The sequence below is a fragment of the Magnolia sinica genome, chromosome 1 (genome assembly GCF_029962835.1).
Source record: "Magnolia sinica isolate HGM2019 chromosome 1, MsV1, whole genome shotgun sequence".
Lineage (NCBI taxonomy): Eukaryota > Viridiplantae > Streptophyta > Magnoliopsida > Magnoliales > Magnoliaceae > Magnolia > Magnolia sinica.
The window spans coordinates 131,786,414-131,803,843 of NC_080573.1; the positions used below are offsets into that span (position 1 = coordinate 131,786,414).

Consider the following 17,430-nt stretch of genomic DNA (forward strand, 5'->3'; position numbering starts at 1 on the left):
CGCCGTGGTTGGATTTTACCCACCTTGACCCGGTGTTGAAACTCTCATGAGTGTACCACCGGAGCAAGAGCAAGATATTAGTTATAATTGATCTTAAACCGAACTTACTTATCAAATGCTAAACTAAAAAAAGTAATTTATTTGGTGGTATTTAAACAAGCCCTAAACGAGGGCAAAACTGATGGACCACGTGTGGCATATAAAACACATACATCACGTTGGGCCCCACAACGTCTAACAGATCGACACACCGCCGGTTGGGGATGGTCTGGCAACACCACTTGATCCACATCCCTGCCCCATTTTGATGAATACTTGTTGGAGAGTTAAAATGAGAAACATCCAACGGTCGTATTTCAATAAAGAAGTGTGAAATAATAAGAGGTTTAGAACTTTCAATAAATCTGATTTTTGGATTTTGACTTAAGAAAAAGGAGGATATACAATATTTACGGTTTAATCTGATTTAATATATGGCAAGTATAAGAATTCTGAGTGCCTGCGTATGAAGCATCATACGCTACCAGAGTATCAAATAACTCATACAAATGGCCCGCTCCGGTTTTTACCCCCTGCCTCTCGTCTCTTCTTTCATCCCCTGTCCTTTTATTTCCCTGGTGGTTTTCTTTTTTTCTTTTACCCCAAACCGCGAGTGAAAAATCGAAGCTTTTTGGGTTTTGTTTTTGTTTTTTCTTTTCTTTTCGTTTACCCCAAACAGCAGGAGTGAATAATCGAAGCTGAGAGAGAGAGAGAGAGAGAGAGAGAGAGAGAGAGAGAGAGAGAGGAGCAAAAGCAATGGGAGCTCCAAAGCAGAAATGGACGTCAGAGGAAGAAGAAGCTCTGCTAGCAGGCGTGAATAAGCATGGCGCTGGCAAGTGGAGAACCATTCAGAAAGATCCCGAATTCGGACATTGCCTCGCTGCTCGCTCTAACATCGATTTGAAGGCACTTTCCTTTACCCCTTCCATTTATGTGTGTTTTTATTTATTTATTTATGAAATATCAACTCTGATCTTCAAATTTATGCAATTTTCGCGAAATCTCTCACTGGTTGAATTGTCGTTTTTTTCAATGTTTGCGGGGATGCTTGGATTCTTGGTATCATGTTTCGAGATTGGTGTGTGAATTTTTAGTGATTTTTTCTGTCTTTATGCACCCTGTTGATCTTTTTCTTCTCTCTATATTTCAATTCAATGATCTTCAAGCGATTTTTACATATTCTTTTGTGGTTTTTTTTTTCCCCTCTAATATTGGTGCAGCATTCTTGTTTTATTTTTGGTGATTTTGACCTTTTTGTATGTTTTGATGGTTTTGAAGGCAGAGAAATGCTAAGGGGTCGTTTGGAACTTTGGATGGTGGTAAATGGTTTAAGTTGTGAATGATTTACTAGTAAATCATTTATAGGCTGTAAATGATTTACAACGTATCTGTTTGGCTTTAAGTTGTAAATGATTTACCGCCTGACTGTTTGGCTTTAAGTTGTAAATGATTTACTAGTAAATCATTTAAGGTGTTTGGATGGCCTGTAAATGGTTTATAACCTGTAATTGTGTTTCACACCTGAGATAGTTTAGGTGAGCCATAGAAGTGGGTCCGTGAATTCAAATGCTCTTTTATGAGAGAGAGAGAGAGAGAGAGAGAGAGAGAGAGAGAGAGAGAGAGAGAGAGAGAGAGAGAGAGAGAGAGTAAATCATTTATAAATGATTTACAAGCATTTTAAGGCATTCAAATGTGCCTCGTTCACCACCATCCAAACGACCCCTGAGTGATTCACAAGGACTGATTCAAGAGGTGAATCATGGAAATGTGCCAGTGTCATACATGTGTGCATGATCTCTAACTTGGCACCGGTCCATTTACCAGGTGGGCCACATGTGTCTGTTACATGCAAACCATCTATAATTTCCTTCCAAACCATCCATTTTCTTCAGGCAATTGTGGCCCACCGGATGCAGATTCACATGATTTATGGAAGAGGAAATTTTCACAGTTGGCTCCACATAATGATTGGCCCAGATTTCACGTGCATGCCATGCTTGCATGTGTACCATGATTCACTTCTCCAATCTCTCCCTGAGTGCAAATCACAATGCCATCTTCCTGTTGAAAGCATCTAACTTCAGTCAGTTATCTACACTAATTTTACTGCAATACAGGTTGTTGTGTATTTGAGTGGTATGTGTTTGATATTTGCATTCTCAACCATCGTAATGGTTGTTTTTTTCTTAGATTGGATGGTTACCTTTGTTTGTCTAAGCAATGCAAGGTGGGGCCCACTGAATGGATTATTGAGATGGTTGATTGGGCCTATTACTATAAAACAGAAGGAAAAAAAATCATTGAGGAAGAGGGTAGGAATTCCCAATCCAAAGTGACTGATAAGCACCCTCTCTAGCCAGGGAACCAGCCTTGAAATTTGCCAACCATTTCTGCATAGGAGCATTTATACATCTGTCTGTGTGTGTACATGTGCGGGTGTTTTTGTTTGTGTTTTCTAATAGCTGTGTGATCGATACAATTCGAAAATTTCTACTGTTAGTTATGAGTAAGAGAAATGCATCATTATGGAAGTTAGGGTTTGATTCATGTATTCATGAATGCGACTCATCTATCATCTTAGCTGGGTTGTGTTTTCTTGAATACTATCTTGCTACTATATTCTAACGTAAGTTCCTGGTGAGAAATTTACCCTATGTCACAATATTCTCATTGTCTCTTATGTATTAGGACAAATGGAGGAACATGAGTGTTAGTGCCAGCGGCCAGGGGTCCAGGGAAAGATCAAAAATTCCAAAACTTAAGGCTCTTCCTGGTATTCCGTCATCTGGTGCTCCTACACAAGATGCATCTCCAGCAGCAGTGGTGGACCCTTCAAAGAGCTTACAAGATGGGAAAGTTCCTCCACGGTCTGCCATTCTATTCCTTCAACTTCCAAGAATTTATTAGTTTGTCCTTCTGGTTCTTTTAGTTATTGTAGAGATTTGGTACAATGTAAATGTAATTGGTGCTTGCTTGTTGTATGATGCATAAGAATTTTCAAAATTAAGAATCTCGAAGGTGTGCGTTTTGTTGCTTGCTAGTTGGCTTCTTGGGCACACAATAAAAAAATTAAGAAAAACTAGAAAAAGAAAATAATTTAAGAATCTTCCACCATAAAATGTTGTGGGAAATAATTTAGCCTGGATTAATCACTCAATAGTGTAGCTTTTCTCCAACTACACTTACTGGTGATATAGAAGTGTATAGAGTTGAAAATTCATTGAGTCACTATTTGTAGTAATGAATGTATTAGGAGTGCACTCTTTGGAAAAAGTTCATGAAAACAAGTAATGCAGGGGCATTTTCACACCGGGCTCGAGTGGGGTAGCCTGTGGGATGCGGGGACACACTCGGGGTGGGTGGCCCGTGTGAGGTGGGTGGCTTGTGTGAAGCGGAACTCATGTAAAGTGGGGCCCACGAAGGGGGTTCAGCCGACGTCTTAACCCATGTGATGTGGGGCTTGGGCTATGAGATAAAGGGATTGATTTGTCATGCTCTATTAGTTCAAGCTTTTAAAGTAAGTGGTTAATTGTCGTGCATCAAAGTGGTATCAGAGCGGGAGTTCTCGTGTTCGACTCCTCACCGGGGGTGATTAATGTAGGGGCATTTTCACACCGGGCTTGAGTGGGTTAGCCTATGGGATGCGGGGACACTCAGGGCGGTTGACCTATGTGAGGCGGGCCTCACTCGTGTGAGGTGGGTGACTCATGTGAAGCGGAACCCATGTGAAGTGGGGCCCACGAGGGGGGTTCGGCCGAGGTCCTGACCCATGCGTGTGGGGCCTGGGCTATGAGATAAAGGGATTGATTCGCCATGCTCTATTAGTTCGAGCTTTTAGAGCCAATGGTTAATTGTCCTGTATCAACAAGTCATCTCCAAAAGATACAACGTAAAGATAAATAGTTGGATGGTCTGACCTTGCTCTTCCTACAAAACGTGATAGTTTAGAGGGCAATCTGAAACATGGAGTTTTGTTCAACAAAGGGATCAGATGTGTAGTTGGAAGTGGCTCTAGGATTCACTTCTGGGAAGATACTTGTGTAATCATATCTTGCTTGAGTTCCGGTTTGGAAATCTTTGTAGGTTGATTAATGAAAAGGAAGTCATAGTGAACCAGTGCTTTTATGATGGTGGAAGAGCAGATGATATGGAGTATGGATCCCCTATTTCAGCAGAGACTTAAGGGTGAGGAGATTAACTCCTATGCACATCTCATACTTGCAAAAGATTACTAGCTTACATACTGTTCTCCATTGTACCAAACCTCCACAGCCACTTTCTGAGCAATGCCTGATTCATAATTTTCAGGTCCTTGATTCCCACTCCTCTGAGGGATTGGGGCTAGCATGTCTTTCCATCCCATTAAATAATTTTTTTTTTGCCTCTTGACCCTGACATAGAAAGTCTCTTTAAAGCTTCTAGGTTATGTTTTATCAACATTTAAGTAAGTCAACGTGTTGGAGAGAGCTGCTTTGATAATCGTGATTCTACCACCCAAGACCAAATATCTACTTGTATATGTAGATGACTAATGCAGGGGCACACTCGGGGTGGGCGGCCTGTGTCAGGCGGGTGGCTCGTGTGAAGCGGAACCCATGTGAAGTGGGGCCCACGAGGGGGGTTAGGCCGAGGTCTTAACTTATGGGATGTGGGGCCCACGTGGGGGGTTTGACCGAGGTCTTAACCCATGGGATGTGAGGCCTGTGCTATGAGATAAAAAGGATTGATTCACCATGCTCTATCAGTTCGAGCTTTTAGAGCAAGTGGTTAATTGTCCTGCATCAAAGTGGTATCAGAGCAGGAGATCTCGTGTTTAAGACTTATCACCGGGGGTGATTGATGCATGGGCATTTTCATATCGGACTCAAGTAGGGTGGCCTGTGAGATGCAGGGGCACACTCAGGATGGGCGGTTGACGCAGGGAAGGACGTGATAAGGTCGATCACCGTCTTCCTTAGGGATAACTACTCCAAATCCACGTAGCTTCTTTGGAATCCTCATAGAGATTCCTTGAATCCACGAGGGATGAAAACAAAAATAATTTCTAATAATTCGAAATAAATTGATTGATAATAAAAAACAAATTTACAATTCTTTAAATAGTGAACTCAATCCTAAGACAGAGTTTCAAACTCAAACTTCCAAAAAATGTGACTTACTATAAATAGTAAACATACTATTTATAGACGGTCATGATTCCTACTAGACTTCATGGTTTTTGGCGAAAAATAGTAAGTGTCCAATTTGGCCTAACCACCACATTATTCTCCTAATTTTTCTAAGCCCTTTTCATGTTGGGCACAACTCCTATAACTCAAAGGATCAAAATTTATGATCAAATTAAAACTTACTGTTTATAGTAAAAACAGAAATAAAATGGACTTTCGACCGTCGATCTGATGGAATCTTGCAAATCCAGCGTGGGCAACCCGGCATAGCCGGGTTGGTTGGCTAAAGTAGCTTCTCCTACCCCAAAATCATATATGGTACGTCGAAAAACTCATTTCGGTTTGCGAGATACGACTGTTTTAAGGTTTTGACGGTCCAGATCACCTCTGCCTCCAATCAAGCCTTCTTTGGTCTATCTTGGCCGTGAAAGTGTCTGCGGCCCGCTCTACATCAGTCCCCTCCACTTCAAAAGAATTCGTCCTCGTCTCGCTGCGGTTCATGATTACTCAGTCAAGTTTGCGACGTTGTAAGTACACGAGATTTCCATGTCATTCGGAAGATCAATAATGTATGCGTTGTCATTGATCTTTTGGAGGATCGGTACCAGTCTAATCTTTTTATTCTTCAACTTGTTGTAGGTCCCGGTCGGAAATCTCTCCTTACGTAGATGGACCATAACATGGGTATCAAAGTTTTTTATTTTTTATTTTATTTTTAAAAGCAATGGATGAAAATATCCGGTTCGTCCTCTTAGACCTTCGTATACCTGCACAGAGAGAGGACAAAGGAGACCCTGGCTTGAGCAGGGGACCCTCCGATGCCAAAGTCAGGCTTGGATTCTGGGTCTAAGTGTATTGAGGAGTTTTTAGAGAGAATTCTTTTCGTACCTCTCAAGGTGACAGGGGTCCCTCTTTTATAGCTGTTGGGGCATTTAATCGCACGAGGATTCTCTTCCTGATATTGTGCGCGGGATCTTCTCCTGGTATCACGGAGATAGGATCGTGCCCATCTCGAGCCTTCATCCGATCCCGTGAGCTTCGGGGTCGGAGATCTTATCCCAAGATATCCGGGATGAGGCTTGATCTTACGATGGTCGATCTAGTAAGGTGGTCCGCCCGACGCATGCCCGGAATGCTGATGAGTCGTCCGAACCGACTCAACCTTTGTCTCGGTTTAGCGAATCATGCCTCGGATTTGACACATCCTTTGGTGACCCGAGGCATTAAGTCCGAATCTGCGGACTTGTATTTTTTGTCCCCAACAGTAAGCCCCCCTACTCCGTGTGTTTCAGATGACACTTAGGAGTAGCGAGTTTTGAGTCGGTTCACAACCCAGTCCGAGACAGTAGGTAGTCATTTAATGCGTTCCGCGTCGCCTTTGACGGGAGGCGGTTCGGTTCCTGACATCGCATGCGCCGTCAGCCGTCAAATCGCTCATCCCGCCAATGAGGGTTGGACACCTAGCAAGGGCATTATTGTCGTCAGTCGACGAGCGCCACGTGTCGAGTGGGGGAATCGATGCAGGCGTCGAATCATTTCCCCATTAATTACTTCCGCCGTATGGCAATCTTATAAATTGGTGGGGGTCCCGCATTTTGAACTTCTATTGCCATTTCTACTTTTCATTCCCTTTGGAGCCTTCTCAGTCTTTCATCTTCTTCCTTTCCTCTCTCTTAACCGTCAGCGCTTCCTTCCGCCATTTCCGTTTTCCTTTCTCCCTCCGGTGAGTTTCTCCTTCTTTACTAGGTAATAATGACGGATAGGGGTTCTCGAAGTCCCCAGGGGGGAGCTTCCGGAGACGAAGGCGAAGCGCAACGTTTTTGGAACGTTGCGGAATCGCCTTCCTTACTGACGGAGATAGCAGTGGATGCCAACGCTGCTTTTCTATCTGAGAGAGTCACTGAAGCTCCGGCGGAGCACCCTGCTTCCCTTGTTCCTTCTCGTGGTGGGTCGTCTTTATTAACCCGCCCGGGAAGGCCTAACTTACCAAGAGACATGGAGGAAGATGAGGAGGAAGAAGATGAAATTTTGATTGCCGAAGGAACCTCTGATCCAGTTCCTGTCGGTGAATCGGCGCACGCCGAGTCTGAAGAAAAAGGATCGGGGGAAGATTTAAGCGGTCCGGTTCCCTCAGTTTTAACTGAGGCGGACTTAGACAGAATCCGAGTCGGGTATCACATCCCCGAGTCGGTCATCACCTATCTCCCCCGTCCGAATGACTTGCCGGATCACCCTCCTGCTGGGGCGGTCGCGATTTACCAAGTATCGATGCAATGCGGCTTGCGTCTGCCCCTTCAGGCCATCGTCCGGGGAGTTTTGTCCCGCATTCAGATTGCCCCGGGGCAGATAGTCCCGAATGGGTGGAGGAACTTACTCGGGTGTGCGGTGTTGTGGGCCGAGATGGAACAGCCACCGCTTACAGTCGACGAATTTCTCCACCTGTACCAAGTGCGAGTAAATCCGAACTACCCTGGCTTCTACGTCTTCGCTGCTTGGCGAGGCGGAGGCGGTTCCCTTATAACCGACCCTCCCACTTCCAACAAACATTGGAGAGAGCGTTGGTTTTGGGCATGTGGTCGCTGGGAGACGGATGAGTCCGGGTCTTGCGAGGCTCGTGTTCCTCGGACATTCCAGAGAGCAGGTGACTTGGGTCTTCTCTCTCTCGCCCTTTTTCATTTTTTGTAATATTCTGAGTCTGAAGGGCTTGTGTCTGGCAGATATTCCGAAGAAGCGGCCGAAGCTCGGCTCCAGTGCCTCGGCTCGGATCAGAGAGTTGAGGACGTGGGATCCGGCAGATAGGTCTTGGAAGGTGCTTTTACAGCCGGAACGCCTTCATCTTGCAGGTCTAGACTCGGAAGTCACAGGTAATTGAAAATGTATCTTCTGAATTTTCCGAATTTCCCCTGACTTCGTTTTTTTTTTTTTTTTTATAGATCTGCCCGAAGCCCGTCCCAATCTCAGGATTGTTCACGAATCGGCTCCCTCAGAAATGACTGGAGCTCGTCCTCCTCTTAGGGCAGTCACGAAGTTGAAGGCTCCTCCGCTGTCAGTTCTTCTGTCGGAGCCTCGGCCGCCGAAGAGGCAAAGGGTGGTGCGGAAGGAGAAAGAGCCAGCGAGTTCTTCTGCCCCTTCCGTCGTCGTAATTCCCGACCCGGAAGAAAGGGCGGAAGAGACGGCGGTCGCTGCCTCGGAACCTCAGGCGGCACCCGACTCGGTACACGTTGAGACGGATGTTCCGAGACAGGAGGAAGAGACCAGGGCCGCGTCTTCCAGAGGGGAACGTGAGACGAGGACCTCATCCTCCAGAGGGGAGGAGACGAACCAGGAAGGGCCGTCTGTCCTGCAGCAGGCGGTATCGGGGATGGTTCCCTGGGCCTTAGCCCACGGGGGAGAAAGAGAGTTCGTGAAGCTCTACAACGCCCCGTCATCGCAAACCGTCAGCCACGCAGCAAGGATGCTTTTTGAACTCGCTCCTTGCTTGATTAAGGCCAGCAAGGAGCTATCCTCGGTTCATCGGCTACAGACTCTCCTGTCGGAAGCCGAAGGGCTACGCGAGGAGGCCGAAATCCGGGTCGGCGTCCTGACAGGCGAGGCGGCCCTGGCCCGGAAGGCTGCCGAAGATGCGAGAGCAGAGGCGGCTTCCTTCAGAGGAGCCTTGGATGAAGCGAAAGCGGAGGTGGCTCGGGTTCTGGCTCTTCTCTCCGAAGCTGAAGAAGAGAGCCGGTGAGTTCTCGCAGTTCATGTTTCGTGCGCAGATGACTTAGCTCGGGCTAAGCTTGAGGCGGCGGAGCACATCCAGCAGGCCGACGAGAAGACTCGGGAGGCCGAGAAGGCTAGGGACCAAGCCGTCCAAGCTTTCCTTGAATCGGCTGAGTTCGAGGATGAGAGGGACCGCTTGTTCCAAAGCGGTTATCTGGAATGCGTCAAGGATATCAAGAAATCTTTCCCTGACCTTGACCTTTCAGAAATCGAGGGTGGGGCAGCCTCGGAATCCGAGAACCCGGACGCCGCTGCTGACGACACTGCTGTTGGGGACGAGGCTGGTGCATGAAGACGTAGCCCTTCGATTTTTTTTTCTTTCTATTTGCTTTGATGTATTCACACGTTGTATTTGCATGTGTTTTGGTGAATGAAAGAAAAATGCTTAGCTTTATTCATTTGACTTGGCTTTAATCTTTCTTAGTTCAGAGTCTTTAAACATTGAGTACCGAGCTAAGGATAGTAGACCTTGAGGTGTTCAGCGTTCCAAGGGTGAGGCAATGGTTGTCCGTTTAGGTCTTCTAGCCGATACGTTCCTGGTCGGATGGTGCCCGAGACGATATAGGGTCCTTCCCAATTGGGTCCCAGCGTACCCGACCCAAATTCCTTGGTGTTGGAAAATACTTTCCGGAGAACCATATCTCCCATTCGAAACCTTCTAATCTTAACTCGGGTATTGTAGAATCGAGCCACTTGTCGTTGCCACGCCTCCGTGTGCAGCCGCGCCACTTCCCTTTGTTCGTCCAGAAGGTCGAGTCCGAGTGCAAGGAGTTCTTCATTCTCTTCTGCATTGAATGAGGTGATTCGAGCCGAAGGTAATCCGATTTCAACGGGAGTGACGGCTTCCGAGCCATAAGCTAGTGAAAACGGAGTCTCTCCTGTGGCTGTTCGAGCTGTAGTTCGGTAAGCCCAAAGAATTTTCAGGAGCTCTTCGGCCCATGCTCCTTTGGCCCGGCCAAGCTTGGTCCGAAGATGTTGCTTGATAATCTTGTTAACCGCCTCAACTTGTCCGTTGGTTTGAGGATGATGAGGTGAAGAATAAACGTTTCTGATTCCGAGGTTGTCGCACATCTCGCGAAAGCTCCTATTATCAAATTGCCTTCCATTGTCTGTAACAATGGTACGGGGTACTCCGAATCGGCAGATAATGTTTTTCCATACAAACTCGGTGATCTTCTGCTCGGTTATTTTAGCTAATGGTTCTGCCTCGGCCCACTTCGTGAAATAGTCCACTGCTACCACAGCAAACTTGGTCTGACCTTTTCCCATAGGGAGCGGTCCTATGATGTCGACGCCCCACTGTGCGAAAGGCCAGGGACATCGGTGTCAGTGCCTCGGGTGCTTGCCTCGGAATTGCCGCGAACCGTTGACATTTGTCGCATTTTTGAACGAGCTTGCGAGCGTCATGTTGGATAGTGGGCCAGTAGTATCCCTGTCGTAGGACCTTGTAGGCGAGAGATCGCCCTCCAGAGTGGTTTCCGCAGATTCCTTCATGGATTTCACGTAATACATAGTTCGCCTCACTGGGTTTGAGGCACCGCAGCAACGGAGCGTAGTAGCCTTTCTTATAAAGGGTTCCGTTGAGTATGGTGTAACGAGAGGCTCGGATCTTAACTCGTCGAGCCTCGGCACGATCTTTAGGCAGCTCTCCCTTGTCAAGGTAGTGGCGGATTGGATCGATCCAGGATGGTCCCGAGTCGATTGTGTTGACGGCCTCGCCAATTGGTTCATTTACACTCGGCTTGTCGACGTATTCGATAGGGACGGACCTGGGTATATCATCTTCATCGGCGGAGGCGAGCTTTGCTAATAAATCGGCTTTGCTGTTTTCTGTACGAGGGATCCGAGTGACACGACAGAGCTGAAATCCATTGACAAGTTCTTTCGCTTTCTCCATGTATGCTCTTAATTGGTCTTTCTGTGTTTGGTATACACCGGTAACTTGATTAACAACCAACTGAGAGTCGCTGAAAACGCTTAGGTGCGTAACTCCCATACTAGCGGCGAGTCGGAGGCCGAGTAACAATGCTTCGTATTCTGCCGTATTGTTCGACGCTTGGAATCCAAGTCGTAAGGCATACTGTATATAGGTATTATCGGGGGTTTCCAGTACAACCCCAGCCCCACTGGCCTTCGAGTTGGAAGAACCGTTGACATACCGTTTCCATGGAATAGGGCAAGGGGGAGCGGTTGATGTCGGAACTGCACCGTCCTTCGGCGTATCGTTTACTGAGAGTTCGGTCGGAGGCGTACCCTCGGCGATAAAATCAGCTACGGCTTGCCCTTTGATTGCTGCCTTTGGTCTGTATTGAATATCAAACTCACTCAGCTCGATAGCCCATTTAGTGAGTCGGCCGGAAGCCTCTGGTTTCTGCAATACCTGGCGAAGCGGAAGATCGGTCATCACGATGATGGTATGGGCATGGAAATACGGCCTGAGCCGGCGAGAGGAAGTTATTAAAGCCAAGGCGACTTTTTCCAAGCTTGGGTATCTCGTTTCTGCTGGCAGTAACGCTTTGCTGACGTAATACACCGGCAGTTGCTTTCCTCCGAATTCTCGTATCAAAGCCGAGCTGACCGCTGCCTCGGATACTGCTAGGTAAAGGAGTAGGGACTCCCCTGACTCGGGTTTTGTTAAGAGAGGTGGAGAACCGAGATATGATTTTAACCGTTGGAACGCCGCTTCACATTCTTCCGTCCAACCCATCGTTTCCCTTCCTTTCAATTGTTTGAAGAAAGGGAGACATTTATCCGTGGCTCTGGACAGGAACCGATTAAGTGCTGCGACTCGTCCGGTCAACCTTTGGATGTCCTTAATGGTTTTGGGGGATTCCATATCAATCAAAGCCTTTATCTTCTCAGGGTTTGCCTCTATTCCTCGCTGACTGACCAAAAAACCGAGGAATTTTCCGGAGCCTACTCCAAAAGCACATTTACTCGGATTTAGCTTCATCCGGAACTTCCGTAGGATTAGAAACATTTCTTCCAAATCATTCACATGATCTGCCGCGTGTATGCTTTTGACGAGCATGTCGTCGATGTATACTTCCATGGTTTGGCCTATAAGCCGAGCAAAGATTTTGTTAACTAACCTTTGATAAGTTCGGCATTCTTCAAACCAAATGGCATCACTCGGTAACAATAAAGGCCTTTGTCGGTGACAAAGGTAGTTTTTGATTTATCTGTTTGATGCATTACAATTTGATTATACCCTGAATATGCATCCATGAAGCTAAGGAGCTCATGTCCGGCGGTACTGTCTACTAGCTGGTCTATCCTCGGAAGCGGAAAGCTATCCTTGGGGCAGGCTTTATTTAAGTCGGTATAGTCAATACAGACTCGCCACTTCCCGTTGGATTTCTTTACAAGCACGACATTCGCGACCCACTCTGGATAGTGTATTTCTTCTATGAAATTAGCCTGGAGGAGTTTGTTGACTTCTTTTTCAATGATGGCGTATCGTTCGGGGCCCAGCGGTCGTCGCTTCTGTCGGATCGGTCGATACGACGGATCGACGTTGAGTCGGTGAGTCACCACAGAGGGGTCGATCCCGGGCATATCTTCATGACTCCAGGCAAATACGTCGGCGTACCTACGGAGCAGGGCTATCGGCTTTTCTTTCAAGGGGGATCATAGAGGCGAGCCAATTTGCACTGTCTTGGATCCATCCGTCTCGACCAAGGGGACCGAGACAAGATCTTCGACCATTGTCCTCGTTCATAATTCTCGCCCGAGGGTCTAATGATTCGATCGTTAATATGTTGGTCGGACTTTTGTCGGATGCTCCTTTCACGGCTATCATGTAACATCGCCTCGCATCTTGCTGTTGGTCTCCTTTGACAATTCCGACTCACTCGGGAATTTCATTGAAAGATGGTACGTGGATACCACGGCCTGGAGGAGACTCAATGAAGGTCGGCCGAGTATTGCGTTGTATACCGAGGGTTGATCGACGACCAGGAAGTCAACCATCATCGTCGTCTGATGTGGGGCACTACCAGCAGTGAGTGGTAATGAGACAGTCCCTTCGGGCAGTATTTGTCCTCTGGAAAAACCGAGCAACGGTGTCCGAACTGGGCGTAACGTGGATCGTTCGATCCCCATTTTGTCGAACGCCTGAATAAACAACACGTCTGCAGATGATCCCGTATCGACGAGTATTCGGAACACTTTTCGGTTAGCGATCGCCAGGGTGACGATCAACGCATCATCATGGGGGTGATGGATACCTCGGGCGTCTTCCTCAGTGAACGATATGCAATATCTTTCCCTTTTTTTTTTTCCTTTGGTGGCCGATCTATAATCATGAGCTCGGACTGAGGCTGACTAAGTTTTCTTGCATGATTCCTTCGTGCATTGTTTGAGTCGCCCCCACCTTGTGGACCGCCGATAATCGTCCGGATTTCTTCCATAGGCTGACTCTCGGTCGGGCGTGCCTCAGCTGCCCCAGCTTTAACCATATGTTCTCTGAGTCGGCCGTCTTTTATGAGTCGTTCGATCTCTTCTTTTAGGTGACGGCAGTCACTTGTGTTATGCCCGTGATCACGGTGATAATGGCAGTATTTATCCTTGTCCCGCCGATTAGGATTACTCCTGAGCTTACTGGGCCAGTTAACAAAGCCTTCGTTTTTTATTTCCATCAATACCTCTTCCCGAGTCTTGTTCAGGGGAGTATATGTGGAAAATCTTCGATCCGGCCGTTTGCCTGACCTTCGCTCATCACGCGCTTGATCATCCTTGCGTTTCCTTCCTCCGGCCGAGTCGGCTTCCTTTTTGGCCGACTCTTTGGCCAAAGTTTTAGTTTCACGCAGGATTCGCGCTTCCTCGGCATTCGCATACTTATCCGACCGTGCCATAAATTCTGCCAGAGTATCGGGCGGAGTTTTGTCTAGAGATGCCAGGAATGGCTTATCTATAACTCCTTGCATGAGCGCATTGAGGGCCGTTTCTTCTGAATGTTTTCGAACCTGAAGGGATTCGAAATTAAAACGCTTGATATAATCTTTCAGTAGCTCTCCCTGCTTTTGAACTACGTTATTCAGATGTGCAGGGGGCTTCAATTTCTTCTTTCCGCCGATGAAGTTGGTGAGGAAAGCGTCGCTCAGCTCAGCGAATGAACTGATGGACTTTGGTTTCAACTGTTTGAACCACAGTCGAGCTACATCGGCCAATGTAAGAGAAAAGGCCCGACACATTCCGCATCCGAGGCATCGTGGAGCTCCATATAGGTTCTGAAGCATTCAATATGCTCGGTCGGGTCGGTCTTGCCGGTGAAAGGAGTGATTTGAGGTAATCGAAACCTCTCGGGCAACCGGGCCTTCAGTACCGAGTCCGCAAAGGGGGACGCCTTCGCTTCGGACCCGGTTGAATATACATTCCGGCCGTGCTTCATGTCCGCCATCTCTTTCGCCATCTCTTCCCGCACTTCTCTTTTGAAATTTTGAATATCGGCTTTCCAAGGTTCGCTGCTCTCGGTCGTGCCTTCCATGGAAGGGCGGTTGCGCCTTCTTCGCTCTATCTCGTGTCGAAGATCGGTCGGGGTAGGGAAGCGTTGGCCGACTGCGCTGGAGATGGTTCTGATTCACCTTGGGGTTGGCTCGGCCGGAAAGACTGCGGCGCGGAAGGTTGAGGATCAACCGCCGTAGTTGGTAGCGCGCTGTCTCCCCTTGAGGATGCGGGAGCGGCTGCATTTGTTGCTGATACATTCGTTCCAGCATCTGCTTCATCATATTCATATCAGATCGGATTTCTTGAACCTCCTTATCCAACCGTCCATCGTCGCGACCCCGCTGATTGTTGCTTGTCCTGGTCGCTCCTCGTTGGCGGTTGTTAGGTGGGTTCTGGGCTGCGGGGACCGCGACTGGACCCACCGGCCCTTCAATCTCATTCAAATCTTCCTCTGGGACCGTCCTTCTAGTCATTACCATTGAAATCAATATAGAGATATGAGATGGCTTTTTTGTACAGCTGACTAATTATTACAAGTGTTGATGAAAATATCCGGTTCGTCCTCTTAGACCTTCGTATACCTGCACAGAGAGAGGACAAAGGAGACCCTGGCTTGAGCAGGGGACCCTCCGATGCCAAAGTCAGGCCTAGATTCTGGGTCTAAGTGTATTGAGGAGTTTTTAGAGAGAATTCTTTTCGTACCTCTCAAGGTGACAGGGGTCCCTCTTTTATAGCTGCTGGGGCATTTAATCGCACGAGGATTCTCTTCCTGATATTGTGCGCGGGATCTTCTCCTGGTATCACGGAGATAGGATCGTGCCCATCTCGAGCCTTCATCCGATCCCGTGAGCTTCGGGGTCGGAGATCTTATCCCAAGATATCCGGGATGAGGCTTGATCTTACGATGGTCGATCTGGTAAGGTGGTCCGCCCGACGCATGCCCGGAATGCTGATGAGTCGTCCGAACCGACTCAACCTTTGTCTCGGTTTAGCGAATCATGCCTCGGATTTGACACATCCTTTGGTGACCCGAGGCATTAAGTTCGAGTCTGCGGACTTGTATTTTTTGTCCCCAACAAGAGATATATTAAAAAAGCGGAAGGGATACAAAGGGCCTGCTGAGATAGCAGAGCCAAAGCACCGGAAAAAAGGAAATTACAAGCCTAGGGAAAGAAAATTAAAATGATTAAGGAGAGGAACGTTAGAGCCCCATTCGATGAGTTGGCGTTCAACTCTCAAACCCACTACGTCCGCTGAAGCTTGCACATTGATAAAGCACCTATCATTCCTCTCCATCCAAACTGCCCACCAGATAGCCATACTAGCCATTTTCCAAACCTTGGACGTGATTTTACCCAGCTTGAAACCGTGCCAATAGGCGAGAAAAGATGAGGTGGACGCAGGCACGCAACCAACCACACTGAAACGAGCGAGGAAGTCCTGACAAATCTGAGAGACCAACGGGCAATGAACAAGCAGGTGGTCGACTGATTCAGCACTGGCCATGCAACAGAGACAAATATTGGTGAGGTGCATACCCTTTTTCATGAGATTCTCAACAGTAAGGATCCTGTTCCTAGACGCAAGCCAAGCAAAGCAAATGAATCTGGGGGGGACGGTATTTCCAGATAAATGAGGGAAAGAAGGGGAGGGATGAGGGGATGAGGGCATTATACAAGGATTTCACCGAAAACTGGGAAGTTTTGTCTATTGACCAGAGGATTTTATCGGGTTCGATTTGGGAGGGGGATACTGTGGATAAGCATAGGTAAAGATCAGCAATGAGAGGGACCTCCCAATCGAGAAGATGTCTTCGGCAGGTAATGTTCCAAATCACACCCGATTCAGAATATGAAAAAAACTTGTCGACAGTGTTGTCTTTCTTAACTGCAATACGATAAATGGCTGGGAAGCTCTCCTTTAAGCATCTATCCCCGAGCCATCGGTCCTCCCAAAACCGAATAGAAGACCCATTTCCCAACTGATAAATGACTTTTTCAATCACCGGATTCTTGCAGCGAATGATCCTTTTACAAATGCGAGACGCTCTATAGACAGAGGAATCCTTAGTCCACCAGCCACCCGAAGACAACCCATATTTCCCTTTAATGACCATATTCCAAAGAGCATGAGGTTCCGAACCGAGTCTCCAAGTCCATTTACCCAGAAGAGCCTTATTCATCACTCTCAAATTTTTAACGCTAGCTCCTCCATCTCGAAAATGCCTGCAGACCTCTTCCCAATCAAGGAGATGAAATTTCTTCTGATTTTCCTTTCCCCTCCACAAGAAATCCCTTCTCAGTTTGTCGATCCGACTCAAGACAACAGATGGGCATGGAAAGAGGGACATAAAGTATATGGGGATGTTAGACAGAGCTGCTTTGATAAGAGTAAGTCTGCCCCCCATAGACAGAAATCTGCATTTCCATCTTGCCAGAGACTTTTGAAAAATTTCAACCACCTTGTCCCACATCGATATTGGAGGAGACCCCATGGCTAGGGGGAGGCCCACGAAGGAAGTCGGGAAGGAAACGGAGGAGCAACCTAAGATAGAAGCATAGGAGTTAAGCTCCAGATCTGAAATATTGATTCCAAAAACCTTAGACTTAGACAAGTTAATACGTAACCCAGAGACTGGCTCAAAACATTTGAACGTAGTGTGAAGATTATGGATGGCTTGAGAATCTGCTTCGCAAGTAATCAACGTATCATCCGCGAATTGAATATGAGAAATCGGCACAACAACCCCTGGCATCGATATGCCCTTGAAAAGACCCGCCTCTTGGCCCTTAAGCAACATCTGCGATAAGGCCTCCGCAATCATAAGAAAAAGAAGGGGGGAGAGGATCGCCTTGTCGAAGGCCTCTCGAACTATGGAAAAAGCCTTTTGGAGTTCCGTTTAATAGGATGGAGAAGTGAGGCGATTCCACGCACGCCTTCATCCAAGACCTCCATTTTTGACCAAACCCCATTTGGAGAAGCATATAATGTAGGAAATCCCAGTCAACATGGTCAT

General features: G+C 47.3%; 1 protein-coding gene across 2 annotated transcripts in view; it reads left to right on the forward strand.

Annotated features, from left to right (window-relative positions):
• The first annotated feature begins 625 nt into the window (after nt 1-625).
• Nucleotides 626-17,430, forward strand: part of LOC131217663 (single myb histone 4) — a 60,323-nt gene continuing 43,518 nt past the window's right edge. The window contains exons 1-2 of one of the 2 annotated variants that reach the window (XM_058212615.1): nt 626-948; nt 2,731-2,906. In XM_058212615.1, the coding sequence (XP_058068598.1) occupies nt 796-948; nt 2,731-2,906 (329 nt within the window). In that variant the 5' untranslated portion in view covers nt 626-795. The remainder of the gene's footprint in view (nt 949-2,730; nt 2,907-17,430) is intronic. The other variant, XM_058212640.1, reaches the window with a different exon arrangement.